Raw genomic sequence first — 17,621 nt, forward strand, 5'->3', positions numbered from 1 at the left:
GCTACCACTAGGCGGCAGATTTCCTGACAATGCCAAACCTATACAGACCGAAAACAGATCTCACAACCATATCCGACTTTCACACGCCCGGGTGATCTGTTGCTTGGTCAATCCTGATTGTATACATTGTGTTTTTTGCTTATTTCCGGTCTCGTACTTCCGGTTGAGTCTTAGAGAGCTGAGGTAAAAGGTTTTATATCCGAGAGAAGGGAGTGTCAAAGGGAGATTAAAGGTATTCTGAGGTATGTACCACGTTTGTCCACATGTACAAGGTGTGTGTGTGTGAGTGTGTGAGCTTTTCTCTGTGAAACGGTGTGCATCCGGAAATGAAAGTGTGCCGGATGTTGTTAAAAGGCCCGCTCGTGCACTGTAAACAAAAGTGTAAACAAACAGCAGAAAACGCAGGTCATTTCAAATAAGAAGTTATCTGTTAGCCTGGTGTTTGTTGTGTAGTGTTACTGCTGAGGAAAACATTGCAAAGTGCAGAGATTTATGACAGAATATCACACACAGGGAGGCGCGGTGTATCGTTTACAAATCAGCATCGCGATAATATCGATCTGTGGGACTTCGATATCCGATAATGGCTTCGGATTTATTTTGGCTCTGCCGTCAGACTTAAAATCAAACCTTTAGCAAACTTTCTGGCTTTTAATTTTGTCTAATCCACAGTGCATTTGTGAACAATAAAAAGAGAACTAGGAATATAAATAAATATGAACATACTGATAGAGTATTGTATGTGTAGCCTGCTGATAACCTGCTAATAAAAATAATACCTTTGGCCCTTTATTGAATTAATTAATTTTTTATTTAGTTAATTAATTATTTAATTATTTCATTTGTTCACGTAATTAATTAATTTATGTCAATCTATATTTGTGTAGTTCACTCTCTCTCTCTCTCTCTCTCTCTCTCTCTCTCTCTCTCTCTCTCTGTCTACCTCTCTCCCTCTTACAGACCCCTCTCTTTCTCTCGCTCTCTCTCTCTCTCTTTCCCTCTTACAGACTTACTTAATTAATTTATTTATGTAATTAATTAATTTATTTATCTATTTATATCAATGTATATTTGTGTAGTTCACTCTCTGTCTCTTTTTGCGAGCATTGTTTGCATCAAATCTGTGCACTACGCATAAAAAAAAATAAATAAAGGAAACTGCAGAAATGAATCAATTATTTATTACTGGATTATTTTCCTGCTAAAATGCAAATGTTAATTGATTTATGTGTTTATTTGTTTTTGTTTATTATCTAAGCTGTATTTGCAGCCCCCACCACGTCGATCTGTTACCATCATTTACATCGTTTTGCGTGTTGTTTAAAATTGTAGAAAATTGTAACTAAGTTCAACAAAATCTGAAAGATTTTTAGTTTATTCTGATTGTGTATGAGTTTAAGTGATTATGTGGCTTATTTTTCTGAAGCGAAAACACACTCGTTTATGTACTCAAAGAGAGAAAAACAAGCTTGTTTCGGTCTTTTGAATGTCTCTTGAAATAGAGACAACATTATGTGTAATTTTGCCACCAGGTTTTATTTGGATCCTGTAATCTCTAGATCAGGGATTGTGTAGCAGATCCACTGATCCATTGTCAGATGTAAACACACAGCCATGATTATTTGCTAACTAGTTGCTTTACATCTAGGAGCTTATTAAAGGTGTTGCTTTTTCATGTGAACTATCTCAAACGTTCCAGATGAATTTAGATGATCGAGCACAGATTTTGTAAATTGCATCTCGCTTTCATCTCGCACTAGCGTCTAGACGTTCAAGTCTAGACGTTTTCATAGCAGAAACTCCTGTTGTCTTTGAGCTTTAAATGATATATGTATAGACATAGAGCATTGGTGCAATGTGTAAGCATGAGATCCATAATTGTGGACTGTGTCTGTATCACACAGCTCTGACTCACAAGCTTCGGCTTAGTCTGCATTCCAGCAGTCCAGTGTGCTCTTCAAAACATGGCGTCGCAGGATTAAACCTGTTCAGACAAAACACAGTGGATCGTGGTGATGATCGTGGTTGATTGGGCAGTGAGAGAATGTGGGATATGTTTGTGTGGGGCTGATTTTTAGGTGCAAACAGGTACAAGGCAGAGTGCAGAAGTGACCACTGTGAGACAGACGGAACTGGCATCAGTTTGGTCCCACTCAGAAGGCAGTGATGGGGACGAAAGACCAGGACGGAGCTCAGAGCTTTCTGAAAAGTTTTGTGGAGGAGTTTGTAAACCCGCTGGGCCACGATGACCCGCTTCCTCTCGCACCACTCAGCCGCACTGTGACGCTGGATGAGGTGAAGGGTGAAAGCCTGGACCTGGGGCTTCGACTGCTGACTGCCAGGTAATGTGTCTGTCTGTCTGTCTGTCTGTCTGTGTACGTTCATTTGTTTGTGTGTGTTTGTACATAGTCTTTGTTTGAATAGTATGTGTGTCTGTGGTGTCTGTGTGTGTACATTCATTTGTTTGTGTGCTTGTTTGCATATTGTGTGTGTATGTGTGTGTGTAAATATTGTACATGATATTTTAAATCCTTGTGAAGCAGCTCACAGGTAAGTTTCACTTTAAATTGTTATAACTTTAAAGAAAACGTGAAATTATATAGAATTTGTTTTCATTTCAAGCAATTATTAATGAATTTAAAACTTTTTACTAAGAAAAGCAACAGCCTCTGCTGTCCAATGTGTATATTTGGTGAAAGTGTTTCTCTCCCTCTCTCTCTCTCTCTCTCTCTTACAGACTTGTCTCTCTCTTACAGACCCCCCTCTCTCTCTCTCTTACAGACTCCTCTCTCTCGCTCCCTCTATCCTCTCTCTTACAGACTTCTTTCTCTCTCTCTCTTACAGACACTCTCTCTCACTCATGTGCGCACACACACACACACACACACACACACACTGTGTTTCTCTGTTTGCATGTGTGTGTTTCCTACTTTTTTGTTTCTGGTACATTCCTCATGATTGACTTCCTGTTCATTGTTCTGCCCACTTCCTTTCGATCAGAGTTCATTTCCTGTTAGAGTAGCACCGTGTCATTCAGAGTGCTTCACCGAACTCACTTTACACATCTTATTCAACATTGAATGAAACAGATCGACCTGTTCTTTAATCTGTGCCAAAAATGAACGAGTGGGCCGTGTTTTTAGGAAGCAGTGTCTTGATGCTCCAGTCTGCATAGATTCTCAGTAAATTATAAACATAGGCCTTATGTTACTCATTTCCCAGGAGATGAGCAGGAGTGTGTATGAATGAAACCCTGATTTCATGAGATCTAGAGGGAACAGCTGGACAAGTCAAGGGAGAGAAGAGAAAAACCTTCAATTGATTTAAATGTAAAAATTTTGATAGTGTTGTAGCGGTATTGAAGTGGTGAAGCTAAACATAAGGAAACTGGCGCACACACCGCCCCTTTAACTAGTCTGATGTTGGTGTGTTTTTTGTATATGTGCAGGAACGCCCCTGGCTGGTTGAGTGCGTCAATGTGCCATGCTGCGGTCACTGAGCTTCTAAAAGATGACCTTTCACCTTTCCACTGCCCTAAAGACCCTGAACAGCAGCAGGAAGGTGAAGCAGAAGTAGTTTGTGAGTAAAGTAAACATTTTGCTCAGTTTATACACACACTAGCATGTTTATACACACACTACCTGAACCCTTTTTCACCCAGCTTTGAATTTCAGAGTTTCCATCAGTGCAACCGTGTACTAGACTGGATAATGCGACACAATGCTGCCCTCTGGTGTTCATATAGAATAATGTAGCCTGGCAGATCATCCTCTCTATGCGGATGGTGTTTTCTAAGAAAAAAAACAAAACACTGTGTAAGGTTTATCTAATATTAGTCCAATTTTCTCCTCACAGTGCTGCAGTCTGAGCCTGTTCAGCGTCTGTTTATCAACAAGCTAAGAGAAGTGGGTGTGGCCTGGCAGAAACAGCTGCCCAATCTGATTCCTCGGTCCTCACGGTCCAACCTCTGCTCGGTCCACGCCATTCGGAACACACGCAGAAAGATGGAGGATCGGCACGTGATGCTGCCTGAGTTTAATCAGCTGTTCGGGTTACAGGTCAGGGGTCAGGCTCAGGCGCCTTATCACGTCCTCATCACCTCAACCCGGTTCAGTCGAGTCGAGTTCTCTCCTTCGAGATTTCGTTCTGTGTACCGAAACCCCACATATGAGAGATTGCAGACATTTTTTTGTAAGGCAGGAGCGAGACGTCAGACAAATAAGTCTAATCCACTGTCCGTGTTAACAAGTTGCACGTGTTGGAGTTTTTTTTTTTGTTTTTTGTGTTTGTGAGCCTATAACAATCAGTTCGGAAATTAATATCGTTAGTAGAATCATTAATAAATATGTTAGAATAACTTCTTAACTCAGAGGAACAGATGGAAAATCATTATTTTACTTTATTACAATAATTCGGTTTTTAAAGTTTTGTACTTTACACAAGTATTCTTGAATACTTTCTTTCTGAAGGAAAAAATAAAAAGCATTTTTTACTGCTTATATTTTTTGTTTTGATTGACATTATATGAGATTTCTCCACAGTTACAGATTTATCCAGGATGTGGCATCTCCTTTTCCCTGAAATATGGGCCTTTAATTATGTAATTTAGCCATTTAAACTAACTAATAAGTTAAGTTTTATAAATTAGCTTGTTAAATTAGGTAGCGAGTGTTTAACGTGACAAGCTAAAGAGGTTTTGGAAATGAACTTTTTATATTTTCTATCAGGTTACTGTTTAGGGATTAGCGTTTTAAAAATGCTAGCTAGTTAAGTTTAGTAAATGAGGTTTTTATATTAGCTGGTTAGATTTGTTTTTAGAGCTAATACTGCTTTAGCTTTCATTCCAATAAGTGTATTAAATGTTAGATAACCAGCAAGCCAGGTTTAGATTTAGTTAAGTCCAGGTTTTGTCTGAGGTAGCAAAAGTTTCTCCGCACATCACTAATTGATTAGCGAGCTTGCTAGCCTTCTAGGGTCGGGTATGATCTTTTTCCTCAGTTAAAATATTTACTTTACACTTGAATATTTGACCATGTTCTAAAGTGGGCATTTTCTGCTTTTAGTCTAGATTTATTTTTTTTGTTTGATTTTGATTTAATGTCATGAAATAGTCTTTAAACCTGGAATGAAACAATATAAGATCCCTGCATGTAGCTACCTGCTAGTGATGGTACCACATCTCCTCTTGATTATGAGAGCAATGTTTTTCTCTTTCCTACAGGACGGCGTGGAGCGCGAGTACTACGGCGTGTTCGACGGTCACGGAGGCGTCGATGCCGCCACTTACACCTCGACTCACCTGCACGTCGTCCTCAGCCGACAAGAGACGCTTAAGAGCGACGCCGCCGTGGCTTTTAAAAACTCCTTCATACAAACGGACGAGATGTTCAGAATCAAGGCCAGGAGAGAGGTACGAGCGAGCGGAGGAGAGTTCAAACCATTCGAAATCTCGTGGTTGTGCTGTTATTGGAAAATAATCAGTGATGTTATATTGTGGTGTAGACCAAATGGAGTCATTTTTACCAACATGAAGTGTTATTTTCCAACAGTAGTTACTATTGAGTCATTGCAAATACAATTCATGTTAACATTCCTAACCTTCTTCTTTTCTTGTTTGTACCGTCAAAAAACATGATTATACATATACAAAAAAAGAGGGAAAAAAACTCTTTTTTTGTTTTTTTTTTTAACTAACGATCAGTTATCCTTTTTATTTATTTATTTATTTATTTATTTATTTATTTATTATTATTTTTAATCCGTTTATAGTTATGTGTAATGTAGCTTGTATGAAACATGATAGTTCTGGTTATCACATTTTAGCAGCTATTTAATTCAATTTTATGTATTTAAACGGTTTACATGCAGTCGCAAAGCAACTTTACATCTTTACGATTTTAATCTGGTTCTCTATAAATTTATCCTATACGACTAAACCTGAGACCACAATACCAAGGGGAAAAAAGCTGAATTTGGGGAAAGGGGGAAAAAAAAAAACATCTCCAGAAAAATCAGATCAGTAATGAAATCAGATTAGTAAAAAAAATCTTTATCACTTTCTGTTGAAAACTGGAGTTTGATAGGTTTCAGCAAAACCAGAAAACAAAATCGAAACTTAAAACAAGCATCTTGTCTCATATATAGAATTTTTCCATCCCTTAATATCTGAATTAGAAGTTTTTCATAATAAGAAAGTTTAGAAGTTTTTAATAAAAGAGTATTTTTTATGTTTATTATTGTTGTGCTGTTATCTGCTGGCTAAAGTATTATATATATATATATATATAAAAAACTATACAAATATATAACTATTTATCACAGTTGAAATCATTGGAAAGTTATTTGAATCTAGCTTTTTACTTTCACTTTCACATTGTGCCTTATAACGGAAAGAATTATAAATCTCTTTAAATTGAACCATTTTTGTATGATAGGAAATGAGATTTAATCATGTTTACTGAATGAAGCTCTGTGATGTTGAATAGAAACACAAATAGGTTTAATAAAGTAAAAAATAAACCGCCAATGAAACATCAGTTTAAAAAAAACAGTTACTCGGAAATAACAAACCCATTCATGTTGAGTTATCATGTTGAGTTCTGTTTCAAACAGAACGTGAAACAGAGTAAAGAGAGCAAATCCCTGTGATTTTAGGACTGTGATTATCGTGAACATTTATTTAGTTTATTTAGTTTATTTATTTTGCACTTTTTGACTATATAGTAAACGGATATAGAAGAGTAATAATTTAGAATTAAACTCTCAGGTGTCACCCAGATGTTGATGAGGTTCCCTTTTGAGTCTGGTTCCTCTCAAGGTTTCATCCATATGTCGTCTCAGGGAGTTTTTTTCCAAACTACCGTCACGTCTGGCTTTCTCGTTAGGGATAAATTTATAGGTTTAACATTTAGATCCTGAATTTTTCAATTTTTTTGTGATCACATGCATCGTTAAAAGCGCTAGACAAATAAATCTGAACCGAATGCGAGTGTGATGAAGGCGTTCAGAGCAGAAGCGTCAAGCTTTATAGAAAGTCGGAATAAACGTACACCGTTATTCTGGTGGAAAGTTCAGAGAACGTTTCTGAGAAAATCTCCTACACGTTCACACAGTGTGCGTCGATGTTTGTTAAGAAGCTTTTAGGATGTGTGTGTGTGTGTAAGAAGGTAGAGGTTTTAGTCAGCATGGTTACACCGCTGTAATGTGGGTGCAGTGAGAATGGTGTTGAGAGACAGCGAAAGTTGCATGCAAAGCTTCAGGATTAGTCATTAGTTTGATTATGTGCCTTTTTTTGTTTTTGTTGTTTGTTCCTCTCAGTGTCATTTCTGAAAATGGGTCAAAAGAACGGGTTGCGTCAAATGTGATTGACAGAGAGATAAATAAATGTTTGTATGATTGCGTAATGGTGTATGTTTCTTCTGCAGCGTATGCGCAGTGGCAGTACGGGCGTGGCCGTTTTGCTGGCTGCTGATTGGCTGACGGTGTCCTGGCTGGGCGACTCGCAGGCCATGCTGGTGAAGAAGGGCGAGCCCGTCATCCTCATGGACCCACATAAACCCGAGAGAGAGGTACGGACACGTGCATCATGGAAGGCCACCTCATCATACACCACCTTATTAATAAGAATAAAATCGTTAACAATAACTGTTGCATTTTAGATCGCACTCAGAATCAGTTTTATATGAAATTATCGTTACTAAAGAACAGACGATAATGTTGTCGAGGCAAACGTTAAACCACGCATAAGCCTGGAAAAACCCCAGACATTTTCTTCTTTGCCTTTTCCCACTTCTGTTCTTCATGAACGTAACTTCCAAAGTAAAACGAAAAGAAAAATGATTTGTAAAGTATACTTTGCTAAATCCTGCTGAAGGGAATGTTCCAGAAAAACATGTATCCCGGTCCTTTAAGTTAGAAGGGAATCCTTAAGAGACGCTTAAGTGCACGAAGTGGAGGAAGATTTATTTTCCTTGGATTTGCTGACAGGAGGCTAAAACACTCGCTGAAAGGATCGGTTTACTGCACCATAAGTGATGTCATGTGTTTAGCCGCCTTTTAGCCAAATTTCTGCAAGAATCTGACCACTTTTTTTCCCACAGTCCTTTAACTATACATTAGCTTATCTCAAATATCGTGATTTTTATAGGTGTGTAATCGGAGTGTATGTAGATTTGGTTGTAATTGAAAAAAAATTTCAGTAGCAAGAAAATATGATTTTTGATCATAAAGGAGTGAAAAGTGAGGTTTTATGGTGTTATGTTATTATTTTGGACAAGCTTTAGTATCTTATTATACATTATTATTATCTTATTACTTCTTCGAGCTGGTTGTTATTTCCTTGTGCTCCTGGTGGTCTCTGATGGTGGTCTTCTCTGTCTCAGGATGAGAAGAAGAGAATAGAAGATCTCGGTGGCTGCATTGCCTTCATGGGCTGCTGGCGTGTTAACGGGACATATGCTGTTTCCCGGGCGATAGGTGAGTAAACAGGGAAATGATGTCACTGTTATTTATTTATTTTTTTCTAAATGATCTGACTAGAATTGAATGCATGACCTCATTTTTGAGCCACAGAGGTTTACCAGAACCTATTAGTAGACGTCATCGCAGTGTTAATGACATCTGCTAAACTCATCTCCTTACGAGACCATTACTTCTTTTTGTAAATTTACAAGCTTTAGAGTTTGTTGTTGTTTTAAATATATATTTATATGTGATATGTCTATTTATTCAAACTGAACAGATCACTTCATACATAAACAGTTTTCACTTCCGTCACTCCTCCGCAAAAAACCACATCAGAATGCTCAAATGAGAAATTCTGGGTTCTGCAGAAACTTTGCATGTGTTTTGTGTTATTCTTAAAGAAAAGTCTCCACTACACAACTACACAATGTGTTTTTGTCTGCAGAATGCAACGTTTACTTGTACTGAAATTTTCAAATTTAGTGTGTGTGTGCGTGAGAGGAGGTATAATGGATGAACCAAATCAGTAAATTTGTAGAGAGGGAGGGGGGGAGAGAAAGGGGGTAGAGAGGGGGGGAGAAGAGTAGGGAGGGAGAGAAGGGAGGGAGAGAGGGGGGACGGGGAGGGAGAGAGGGAGGGAGAGGTGGGGGGTGTATACCGGATGAACCACAGAGCATAATTTTAGAATGTCTCATTGCTGTAAGCATATGTTTAATAAATGTTAATCGTTAGTGTTGGCAAGTTGTCGTTGTGGTATTAGGGGGGAGAGAATGGAGGGATGGGGAGGGGGAGGGAGGGAGGGGGAAAGAATGGAGTGGGGGGAGAGATAGGGAGTGGGGGGGAGACAGTGGGGGGGGGGGATACCGGATGAACCACAGAGCATAATTTTAGAATGTGTCTCATTGCTGTAAGCATATCTTTAATAAATGTTAATCGTTAGTGTTGGCAAGTTGTCGTTGTGGTATTAAAGGAATAAAACACTTCAGGATGTGAATTATTGTAAGAGAATACTGTTAACACTGTATAACAGTTATACCTTATCATGTCTATTCCTAATGTATTTATTTTATTTATTTCCCATCTCTGACTTTCAGGTGATTTCGATCAGAAGCCTTACGTGTCCAACGCAGCAGACTGTTCCTCGGTTCAGCTGAGTGGAGATGAGGACTACGTACTGCTGGCGTGCGACGGTTTCTTCGACGTCTTGCGGCCGGCCGACGTTCCCGCCCTGGTGCTGGAGGCCCTGCGTGAGGCAGGTGGCTCAGGGCAGGACGTCGCTCAGAGCCTGGTGGCTCAGGCCAAAGCTGCAGGCTCCAGCGACAACATCACCGTCCTGCTGGTGTTTCTGCGTGAGCCACGAGACCTTGTACTGTCAGAGACGACGGCAGGGAAAGTGTGAGAGAACGAGCAAGATAGAGAGACGGGAGTGTTAAAGCAGACCACTAGAGGGCTGATGATCTCTGTGCCATCTCACTGTGTCTGACATTGACGCTTCACATTGCTCGGTGTCCTACTCTTCTTAATGAACTTTTCTTAATATCAAAGAAACAGTGTTTTTTTTTTTATCTAAATATATATTAAAAACTGATGCCTTTTATTTCACATTTTCTAACAGCCTTGTTTTCTATTATGGCACTTTTATCTGCATAAATCTGAAAGACTGTTATGACTAATTCCTGGTGTTATCGCTGACATATTGACTGTTTAGGATTTTTTTTTATTGTCCCTTAAAGACTGTGATATTGTTCTTTTAGGGAAAACTGTTCTTTGTTTTAACAACTTCACAGTAATGTTAGCACCGACGGATAAAACGCAAAGTTTAGCGCCGTTTTCTTTTCGTATCGTTAGCAAGACCTTGGGTTCATTTCTTCTGTTCAGATGTTTCCTTTTCATATTTACGTTTATTTATACCTGTTACAAAGCAGTATAAAGTTCACGCCGGCCTGTATCGGTCATGCTAACTGTTATGCTTTTAAGATAATATGCACAGGAAGTTTTGTCTTCTTAAGAACGTCAGTGTTTTGTTTTGTTTTTGCCTTTAAATGTTTGTAATATCTATTTGTTCATGACATGAACTGATATCAGATGTTCAGTGCCAAAAAAAAAAACATTTTGCAAGAGTCTAACTTAGCCAGGAGTCTTTAGTGTGTATGTATAGGATTTAATCTATTTAATTTAAAGGAGCAGTTTGTAATTTTTAGATATTTTTTAGATATCTTCCTGTCAGTTGCACTAAAGCTGCAACGATAATATCCATAATATCAGGGTTTTCTGAAAGTATTTGTGAGGCTGTATTATTTTTCTAAACATTACAGACTACACCTTTAATAATCCTTCTCAGTGTTAATAGTGAGTAATGTTAAGTACTGATCAGTTCGTCCTTATTCCAGTATTCTGAGTCAAAGCCTAGAAAAACTGTCCCTTTTAAGCATGTAAGTTCCTCCAAAGACCGTGTTTGTATTTTGTGCTTGTATTTGTGTTTGAGGAATATTAACTTGCAGCCAGATCTGCTTGCTGTCGGGCCGCAGGTCCTGCATGCCCTGGGCCGTCTCACGTTACCGCTCGTTCAAATGTCCTGAATATTTAAAAGCCTTGTGACACGGAGCTGATATGACTGCACCGTGGCTTTAATGCGAGTAGGCTAAGAATAGAGCTAACTGTCAATATATAGAGAGGAAGAAGGAGAAAGTGTTGATTTAGTGATTTGCTGTCTAGAAAATAGAGGAGACTTTAATAATCTTGTGTTTGTCTCTGAATAACTGGCTTTAGAGTCGTTCTTCCGGCTCAGACCGTGTTGTATGTGAGATTTATTTTTATTTGTCTGTCTGTTTTTTAATCTAACAATAGATGTGCGTTCTGTATGTGAAAAACTGACAAGTGATTTTATATCTGTCTTAAGATAAGATAATGGTTGCCATGGTTACCGGTATAAATGGACTAGTAGGGCTAACCTCTTTCTCTCACACACACACACACACGAAGACGAATAGAAGCTTTAATTTATTTTATTATTACTTCCAGTTAACAAATCTCTTGAAGTGAAATATTTTGGATTTTTGTAGAACCAAGAGCAACAGCACCACTAATGATTGTAAGATATAGAAAATACACTGAATTCTTTTATTTTCTCTCTCTCTCTCTCTCTCTCTCTCTCCTTACTTCTTTCTCTACTGCTTGCCTGCCCATCATTTTCTCGCCCAATTTGCTCACCTGCCATTTCCCACCCAGCAGCTACCACATAGCTCCATCACAGCTCAGTGTAACACGCTCAGAGGAGAGCAGTCTGCCCTCTTCCTCATACACGATCTCATGGAAGCTCTCGTTGGGTTACTGTCGCTGTGATTGACAGTGTGAGAGTGTCTCCCTTTCCTCCTGGCCTGAGATCACGGTCAGTTTTGCAACCTTATCTCCAGGCCATGGTTGGGTGGCTGGGGCAATGTCGGGATTAAAATTTGTAGTCGTCTTTCGGTTGTTCAAATGTGTTTCCTGAGAACTTCCTTTCTTAATGTTCCTGCAACGTTTTTAGTTGATGCACATTATGCTTTTTCCATGAACTGTAATAATGCAGAATAATGTTTCCACGGCCGAGGATTTCCGTACGTGCTTGGATTTAACTGTTAAATACTTGACTGAGCATTCAGAAAAACTCGGGTGCTTTTCCTGGTATATGTCGTGATGGTGAAAACCTTTCAGACGGATCAGATGTGTACGTATTTGACTGCGACCTACTTCGATTTGCCTATCGGTTATCTCTCTGCTGTTAGTCTTTACAGTCATTGTGTGCCACTTGCATGATGTAGGATCTTAATCTGACTGGTCTCCCATTTCCCATAAGAGTAATGATACGTCATGACATCAGTGCAGATGTAATCAGACATTTAGATAAAAAACCAATAGCTCGCTTTTACTGACGTGTAGTGTTGTCGTGTGTATAAAAGAACACTTTTTTGGCTGGTGTATCCATTTTGTATCATCTCACAAATCATTTTTAGCAGAATTAACGTGTATAATGTCGATCGTCAAGAGTTCAGAGTGATTCACATAACAACCTGTGGTGACTTTCTTTTTGATTCTGAAACTGAGTTTGATGTTTGAAGTGTTTCTTATTGACTAAATGCAGAGGACATTTTGGATAAATGTTACAAAGGATTATACAGTGTTACACTGAGATGACTTAACACATATCTCACACTTGTGTGCCTTATTTTGTTGTAATAGGAAGACTGCCAATACACACAAACGGTTCTTTGTGTCGATCGACTTTCCTTGGTCCACTTTAACTTTTCTACGTTTCTATTCAGCCTGTTTTAACAGTTTATACACTTTTCTACTTTATACTAATGAATAATTTTCATTCCATACAGTTTTTTTTTGTATGTCATTAGATTGTAATATCTAATTAAATGAGTAAGTACATTGGATATTTGAACTTGATAAAGGTTTCTGTATGGAAAATTCTGTGGAAATTTTTTTAAAACCTTTTCCTGGAACATATTTCATTTCATTTGCATTCGGTAACAGGAGAGTTGAAATCTAATAAGTCAAGATATTAAATAAACAATAACCACATGTTTGGTTTGCACGTCTCATTTGTTGCAATTTAGCATAATTACTTATACCACAGCTGCTGTAGAAGGCCACGATTTTTCTAGGCTGTTTAATGTAAAATACTTTGAATAAACATGAATTTACTTCTGAATTGCATGCTGTGAAATTTTAAATACGGTGCTGACGTGAAGACGTCTTTTGAGACAAGATTAGAAAACGATTTTTGATCAGACGTGACTTCCGTGCACTCTGGGGGAAATTGATGCAAAGAGCTGGCGGAAAACCTATTAATACTATTAATTCTACGTTGTCTCTAGGTTCGATCCTGACCTCAGGCTACTGTCTGTCTGTAATTTTGCACGGCCTCCCTTGTGTCTGTGTGGGTTTCCTCTCATGTCCCTAAAACATGCTGTGAGTTAAATTGGCTACAATAATTCACCTATAAATGTAAATGAGCATGTAAAAAGGACTGGTGTCTTGTCCAGGGTGTATCCCTGTAACCAACACCATGTTTATTTTACAGATAAAGTGGCTAGTATAGGCTCCAAACCAATCCAAATTATTGAATATACTGAAAATATTCCGTAAATTAAAGGTTAAAAAACACACACAAGGAAGTGCTAGTAAATTATTACTATTATTTTTTCCTGGTGTCAGCCGACAAAGTGAGCAATTATTAACAGCTAGGACAGCTACTATACACTCCGTCCAGGGTGTATCCTGCCTTGATGCCCGATGACGCCTGAGATAGGCACAGGCTCCCCGTGACCCGAGATAGTTCGGATAAGCGGTAGAAAATGAGTGAGAGTGAGAGAGTGAGACTTCTGGTCCTGTGTTAATAATGTGACTGTTAAGCTTAGTAGGTGTTAGTTAAAAATCACACTGAAAAAAAACAAACCCTGAAAATAAACACTCATTTGTTAGAGCAGGACTTCCAGAGGAACAAACCAAACTAGGTTTATTTTTATTTTTGAACATGATATATGATATAAGCCATGGTACATAATATTAGATTGCATAAACTGGTTCCTCTCCTCTAGCTTCATAAGCAAAATGTCGGATGAGAATGAGTTCTATCTATTGTTTAGTATAATGCGTCGTATCACGTGGCAAAATATTTGGCCTATATTTAGTGCCTAAAGTTCATTTCTATTCAACATTTAGGGAACGTGTCCTACTGCTTCAGAAAGTTTCCACCCTCGATATATCTAACTAAAAATACTATATTGTGGTTAACTATAAATAATACCAGCACTTAAGTGTACTCATAAGGTTGGCTGGTGGTGCAGTAAAAACACGATACTACCGTTCAAGCTTCTCTGACGTCTTTCTGCACCGACTGCCTGCTGGAATACGTGATGTTTTTTATTTTTCGCGCCGCTCTGCGTAACTAGTGAAGCTCATGATCAACGTCTGTGTGATTGTATGCAGCGTCACATTGATCGGAGACTGTCATGCTTTCTTTTGAACCAATGTTGTGTCAGTCAGCTGTACGGTCTGGTCTTTATCAGCGATCAGGTCTGCGATGTACTCAGAGTTTACGATGACCCGTTAGTTCCTCAGGAGCTCTCGGTTGCACTATTAGATAATGTCGTAGAAAGGACATTATTTACATTTACACTATTTACTGTAGAGTGTCACCCAAATAAGGACGGGTTCCCTTCTGAGCCTGGTTCCTCTCAAGGTTTCTTCCTCATGTCCTCTCAGGGAGTTTTTCCTCGCCGCAGTCGCCTCTGGCTTGTTCATTAGGGATAGGGATAGATATATAAAATCATAAATTTTAAGTTAATCTTTTTAAAATTAATTTTAAACCTTAATTGTATATATTCATTTATTTATTTTTATCCTTATTTTTTTCTTATTATTCTTCTTCTTATTATTATTATATATTTATTTCTTTTTTCTCTCTTCTGTTTCCATACTTCTGTAAAGCTGCTTTGAGACCATGGGAAATTGTTAAAAGCTCTATTACAATTAAATTAAATTCAATTGAATTTCCTGCCACACGATTGGCTGATAAATAAACTTGACTGTAACGGTCCAGTGTCGAGCTCACAGCTCTTTAACAAACACAGCACACACAGTAAAGCATATAAACCCTACACGCTGGAACACTGTGAGCTGGAGTTCTACACACTGATGAATGCTGCTCGGGGATCACGTGACCTCCCCCGTTGTTTCCTGCCGCAGCGGTTTAGCTCTCGCTCACGAGCTCCGTTTGCAGAGTCTCCGTCGCTTTCACTGCATGTCAGCTCGCGCACACACACACACACACATACGCACGCGCGCGCACACACTTACTTTTTTTTTTTTTTTCTTCTTTACAGCCATTTTTCTTTCTTAACTCGCCGGAAAAGCAGCTCGTAGAAACTCGGGATAGCTTTTGGGACTCTGCTCTGTTAACACCGGGGGTCTCAGTGTGTGTGTGTGTGTGTGTGTGTGAGGGAAGCTTGTGTTTAGTTATTATTATTTACCCCCCAGAGATGTCCACAGCAGCAGCTGCAGCGGCGGTGTGTGGCCCTGCTGCTGCTGCCGGCGGCGGCGGCCCGAATCCCGGATCCGGAGCCGAGCTGGTCCGCGGTCAGGCCTTCGACGTCGGCCCACGGTACACTAACCTGTCCTACATCGGGGAAGGCGCTTACGGGATGGTTTGGTAAGTTTCAAATGTTTTCATAACTAAACAAATCTTCCCTTTTTTAGTTTAGTTTAGTTCATTCAATCAGTGCAGCGCCAGAGACCTCGTACACTAGCGCACTAAAGTGTACGCCTCAGTACAATGTCACATTACTAGTCCGTTCACACTTGTGCACTACTGTGTGCACTAGTACGCCGATTTAGACGCAGCCGTTAGGTCGGTTAGCCATTAGATTGGTTAACCGTTTGGTCAGTTAGCCCGTATGGTCAGTTAGCCGTTAGGTCAGTTAGCCGTTAGATCGGTTAACCCTCAGGTCAGTTAGCCGTAAGGTTAGCTCGAGCGGTTAACACATTCGTCGTACAATCTCTATACACGACTTTCTAAGCTTTTTTTTTTTTTTTTGCTCTTTGACTTTCATAAAAATGTCGTTTTTACACACTCGCAGCAAATTACGGGACGAAAAGCTTTTTATTGTTTGTTTCATTCACTTTGAGCTTTTTGACGCTAGCTAGCTAACTTTAAATCACTTGTTGATGTTAAGTTTCACTGTTTTCTCACAGGACTAAATATTCACCAAAAAACGTGCATTTAACAAGCTGAAAGGATTAGTTTAGTTTTTTGAAACAATGCTATTCGGGTTGTAACATAGTTAAATAATGCAATTTAATATCTATTTAAATAAAAAACTGTTGAAATATTCAGATATTTTTCTGCAGTCATTCAGGTTTCGAGAAGTTTTTCTTTTCTTTCCTTGACACAGATTATGCTGCAGAAATGTAGGTTGATACCAGGCAATGGATTGCAATAAGGATATTTTGCAATATTGGGTGTTTTGCTTCATGATCAGTGGTTTGGTGCAGTGCAGTGTTGCAAAAGTATCTCCACCATTCGTCAGAAGTCGGTGTGAGTCTCCAGGTGACGTCACAAAAATAATTAGCATATTCATGAGATCGTCAATCACGTGCAAATTAACGGGTGTTGCATATAGAACGAATAGATAATAGATATCGTTATAATACTTTTATTGGAATGTTGAATCGTACATCTTCTCGAAATACTTTGACTTTGGTTGTGGCACCGTAGACGAATTTTCTAGAAATTGTACTACAAATTCTATCAAGAACACATAATGCTTTATTGCTTAGCTAAATAATACCTAGAAGTAGTGATACAAATGCTGGAGATAACTGATTTGTCACTGGGAAAAACTGTGATTAGTGATTGGATGTTCGCAGTGATTTATTTATTGGAGTTTGAGAATAAAGATGACTGATTTGTTGTTTGGGTTCAGTGGCACTCAGTGATTGATCTGTGGTAATAGACGTGATTAGCGATTGGTTGTTCTGTATAAAGGTGATCAATGATTGGTTATAAGGAACATTATCTGGTGCAATCCATTAAAGATTAGAATGTTTTAACGGATTTATAAAGCATGCACAAAAAAAGGGGCAGTTTTGGTCTCAGCTTGTCTTTAACTAAATCGGAGCACGCATCCTGACCGATCCCGGTCCGATGCCGTCCATCTGTTCCCAGTGAGAGGAGTGGTCAGGCATTGAGGGTGAGCTCATTATTGGCCGAGTCTTCTTTGGGTTCACACACCGAGTGGAATGAATGAGCTGGGCCTCCGGTTTACACCCTGTGCACTATAGAGTCAACAATAACAAAACAAAACAAAAAAAACAGCTCTCAGTGTAAACTTTGCCTCTAAGCTGCGGTGTGGACGACCGAATAGAGAGGAAGTGGGCCACTGTCTGGACTTGGCAAGTTGAATCCCACAGGGATGAAATGAATCCCAGTGCATATTTGACTAGTGCAGGCATGGGACAAACTGTCGCGTTGGGTTACGAGGTTTGGAAGGCTGTTCCGAAAGGCTTGAGGCTTTAGTGACGGGAATGAGGACAAAGCTATGGAGCAGGAGAACATGTCATAGCAGACTTTTAGAGGATACTTAATTTTCTTTAACCTGATTTTGTTC

At 39.0% G+C, this 17,621-nt stretch overlaps 2 protein-coding genes across 3 annotated transcripts in view; both read left to right on the forward strand.

The window, feature by feature from the left end:
• The first annotated feature begins 10 nt into the window (after nucleotides 1-10).
• On the forward strand, nucleotides 11-12,822 carry ppm1f (protein phosphatase, Mg2+/Mn2+ dependent, 1F). 2 transcript variants are annotated; one of them, XM_060883174.1, is made up of 8 exons: nucleotides 11-242; nucleotides 1,905-2,342; nucleotides 3,449-3,579; nucleotides 3,856-4,058; nucleotides 5,222-5,410; nucleotides 7,425-7,568; nucleotides 8,382-8,475; nucleotides 9,558-12,822. In XM_060883174.1, the coding sequence occupies exons 2-8, from the start codon at nucleotides 2,167-2,169 to the stop codon at nucleotides 9,860-9,862; spliced, it is 1,242 nt and encodes a 413-aa protein (XP_060739157.1). In that variant the 5' UTR covers nucleotides 11-242; nucleotides 1,905-2,166; the 3' UTR covers nucleotides 9,863-12,822. The 2 variants fall into 2 exon arrangements, with proteins under 2 accessions (XP_060739157.1, XP_060739156.1); XM_060883173.1 differs by having other exon boundaries at nucleotides 12-242; nucleotides 2,079-2,342.
• A 2,473-nt stretch (nucleotides 12,823-15,295) lies between these two features.
• The window catches only part of mapk1 (mitogen-activated protein kinase 1), a 23,989-nt gene continuing 21,663 nt past the window's right edge, over nucleotides 15,296-17,621 (forward strand). The window contains exon 1 of the mRNA XM_060882854.1: nucleotides 15,296-15,664. Coding sequence (XP_060738837.1) covers nucleotides 15,495-15,664 — 170 coding nt within the window. The 5' untranslated portion in view covers nucleotides 15,296-15,494. The remainder of the gene's footprint in view (nucleotides 15,665-17,621) is intronic.

Source organism: Tachysurus vachellii, chromosome 12 (assembly GCF_030014155.1).
Source record: "Tachysurus vachellii isolate PV-2020 chromosome 12, HZAU_Pvac_v1, whole genome shotgun sequence".
NCBI classification, from domain to species: domain Eukaryota; kingdom Metazoa; phylum Chordata; class Actinopteri; order Siluriformes; family Bagridae; genus Tachysurus; species Tachysurus vachellii.

What these genes read in the sequence shown, in the direction of transcription:
- ppm1f (XM_060883174.1), top strand. Translation starts at nt 2,167, where the DNA reads ATGGGGACGAAAGACCAGGACGGAGCTCAGAGCTTTCTGAAAAGTTTT. An exon ending in AGGTGAAGCAGAAGTAGTTT is followed by an intron (nt 3,580 to 3,855) that starts GTGAGTAAAGTA and finishes TTCTCCTCACAG; the next exon opens with TGCTGCAGTCTGAGCCTGTT. An exon ending in TGCTGTTTCCCGGGCGATAG is followed by an intron (nt 8,476 to 9,557) that starts GTGAGTAAACAG and finishes TCTGACTTTCAG; the next exon opens with GTGATTTCGATCAGAAGCCT.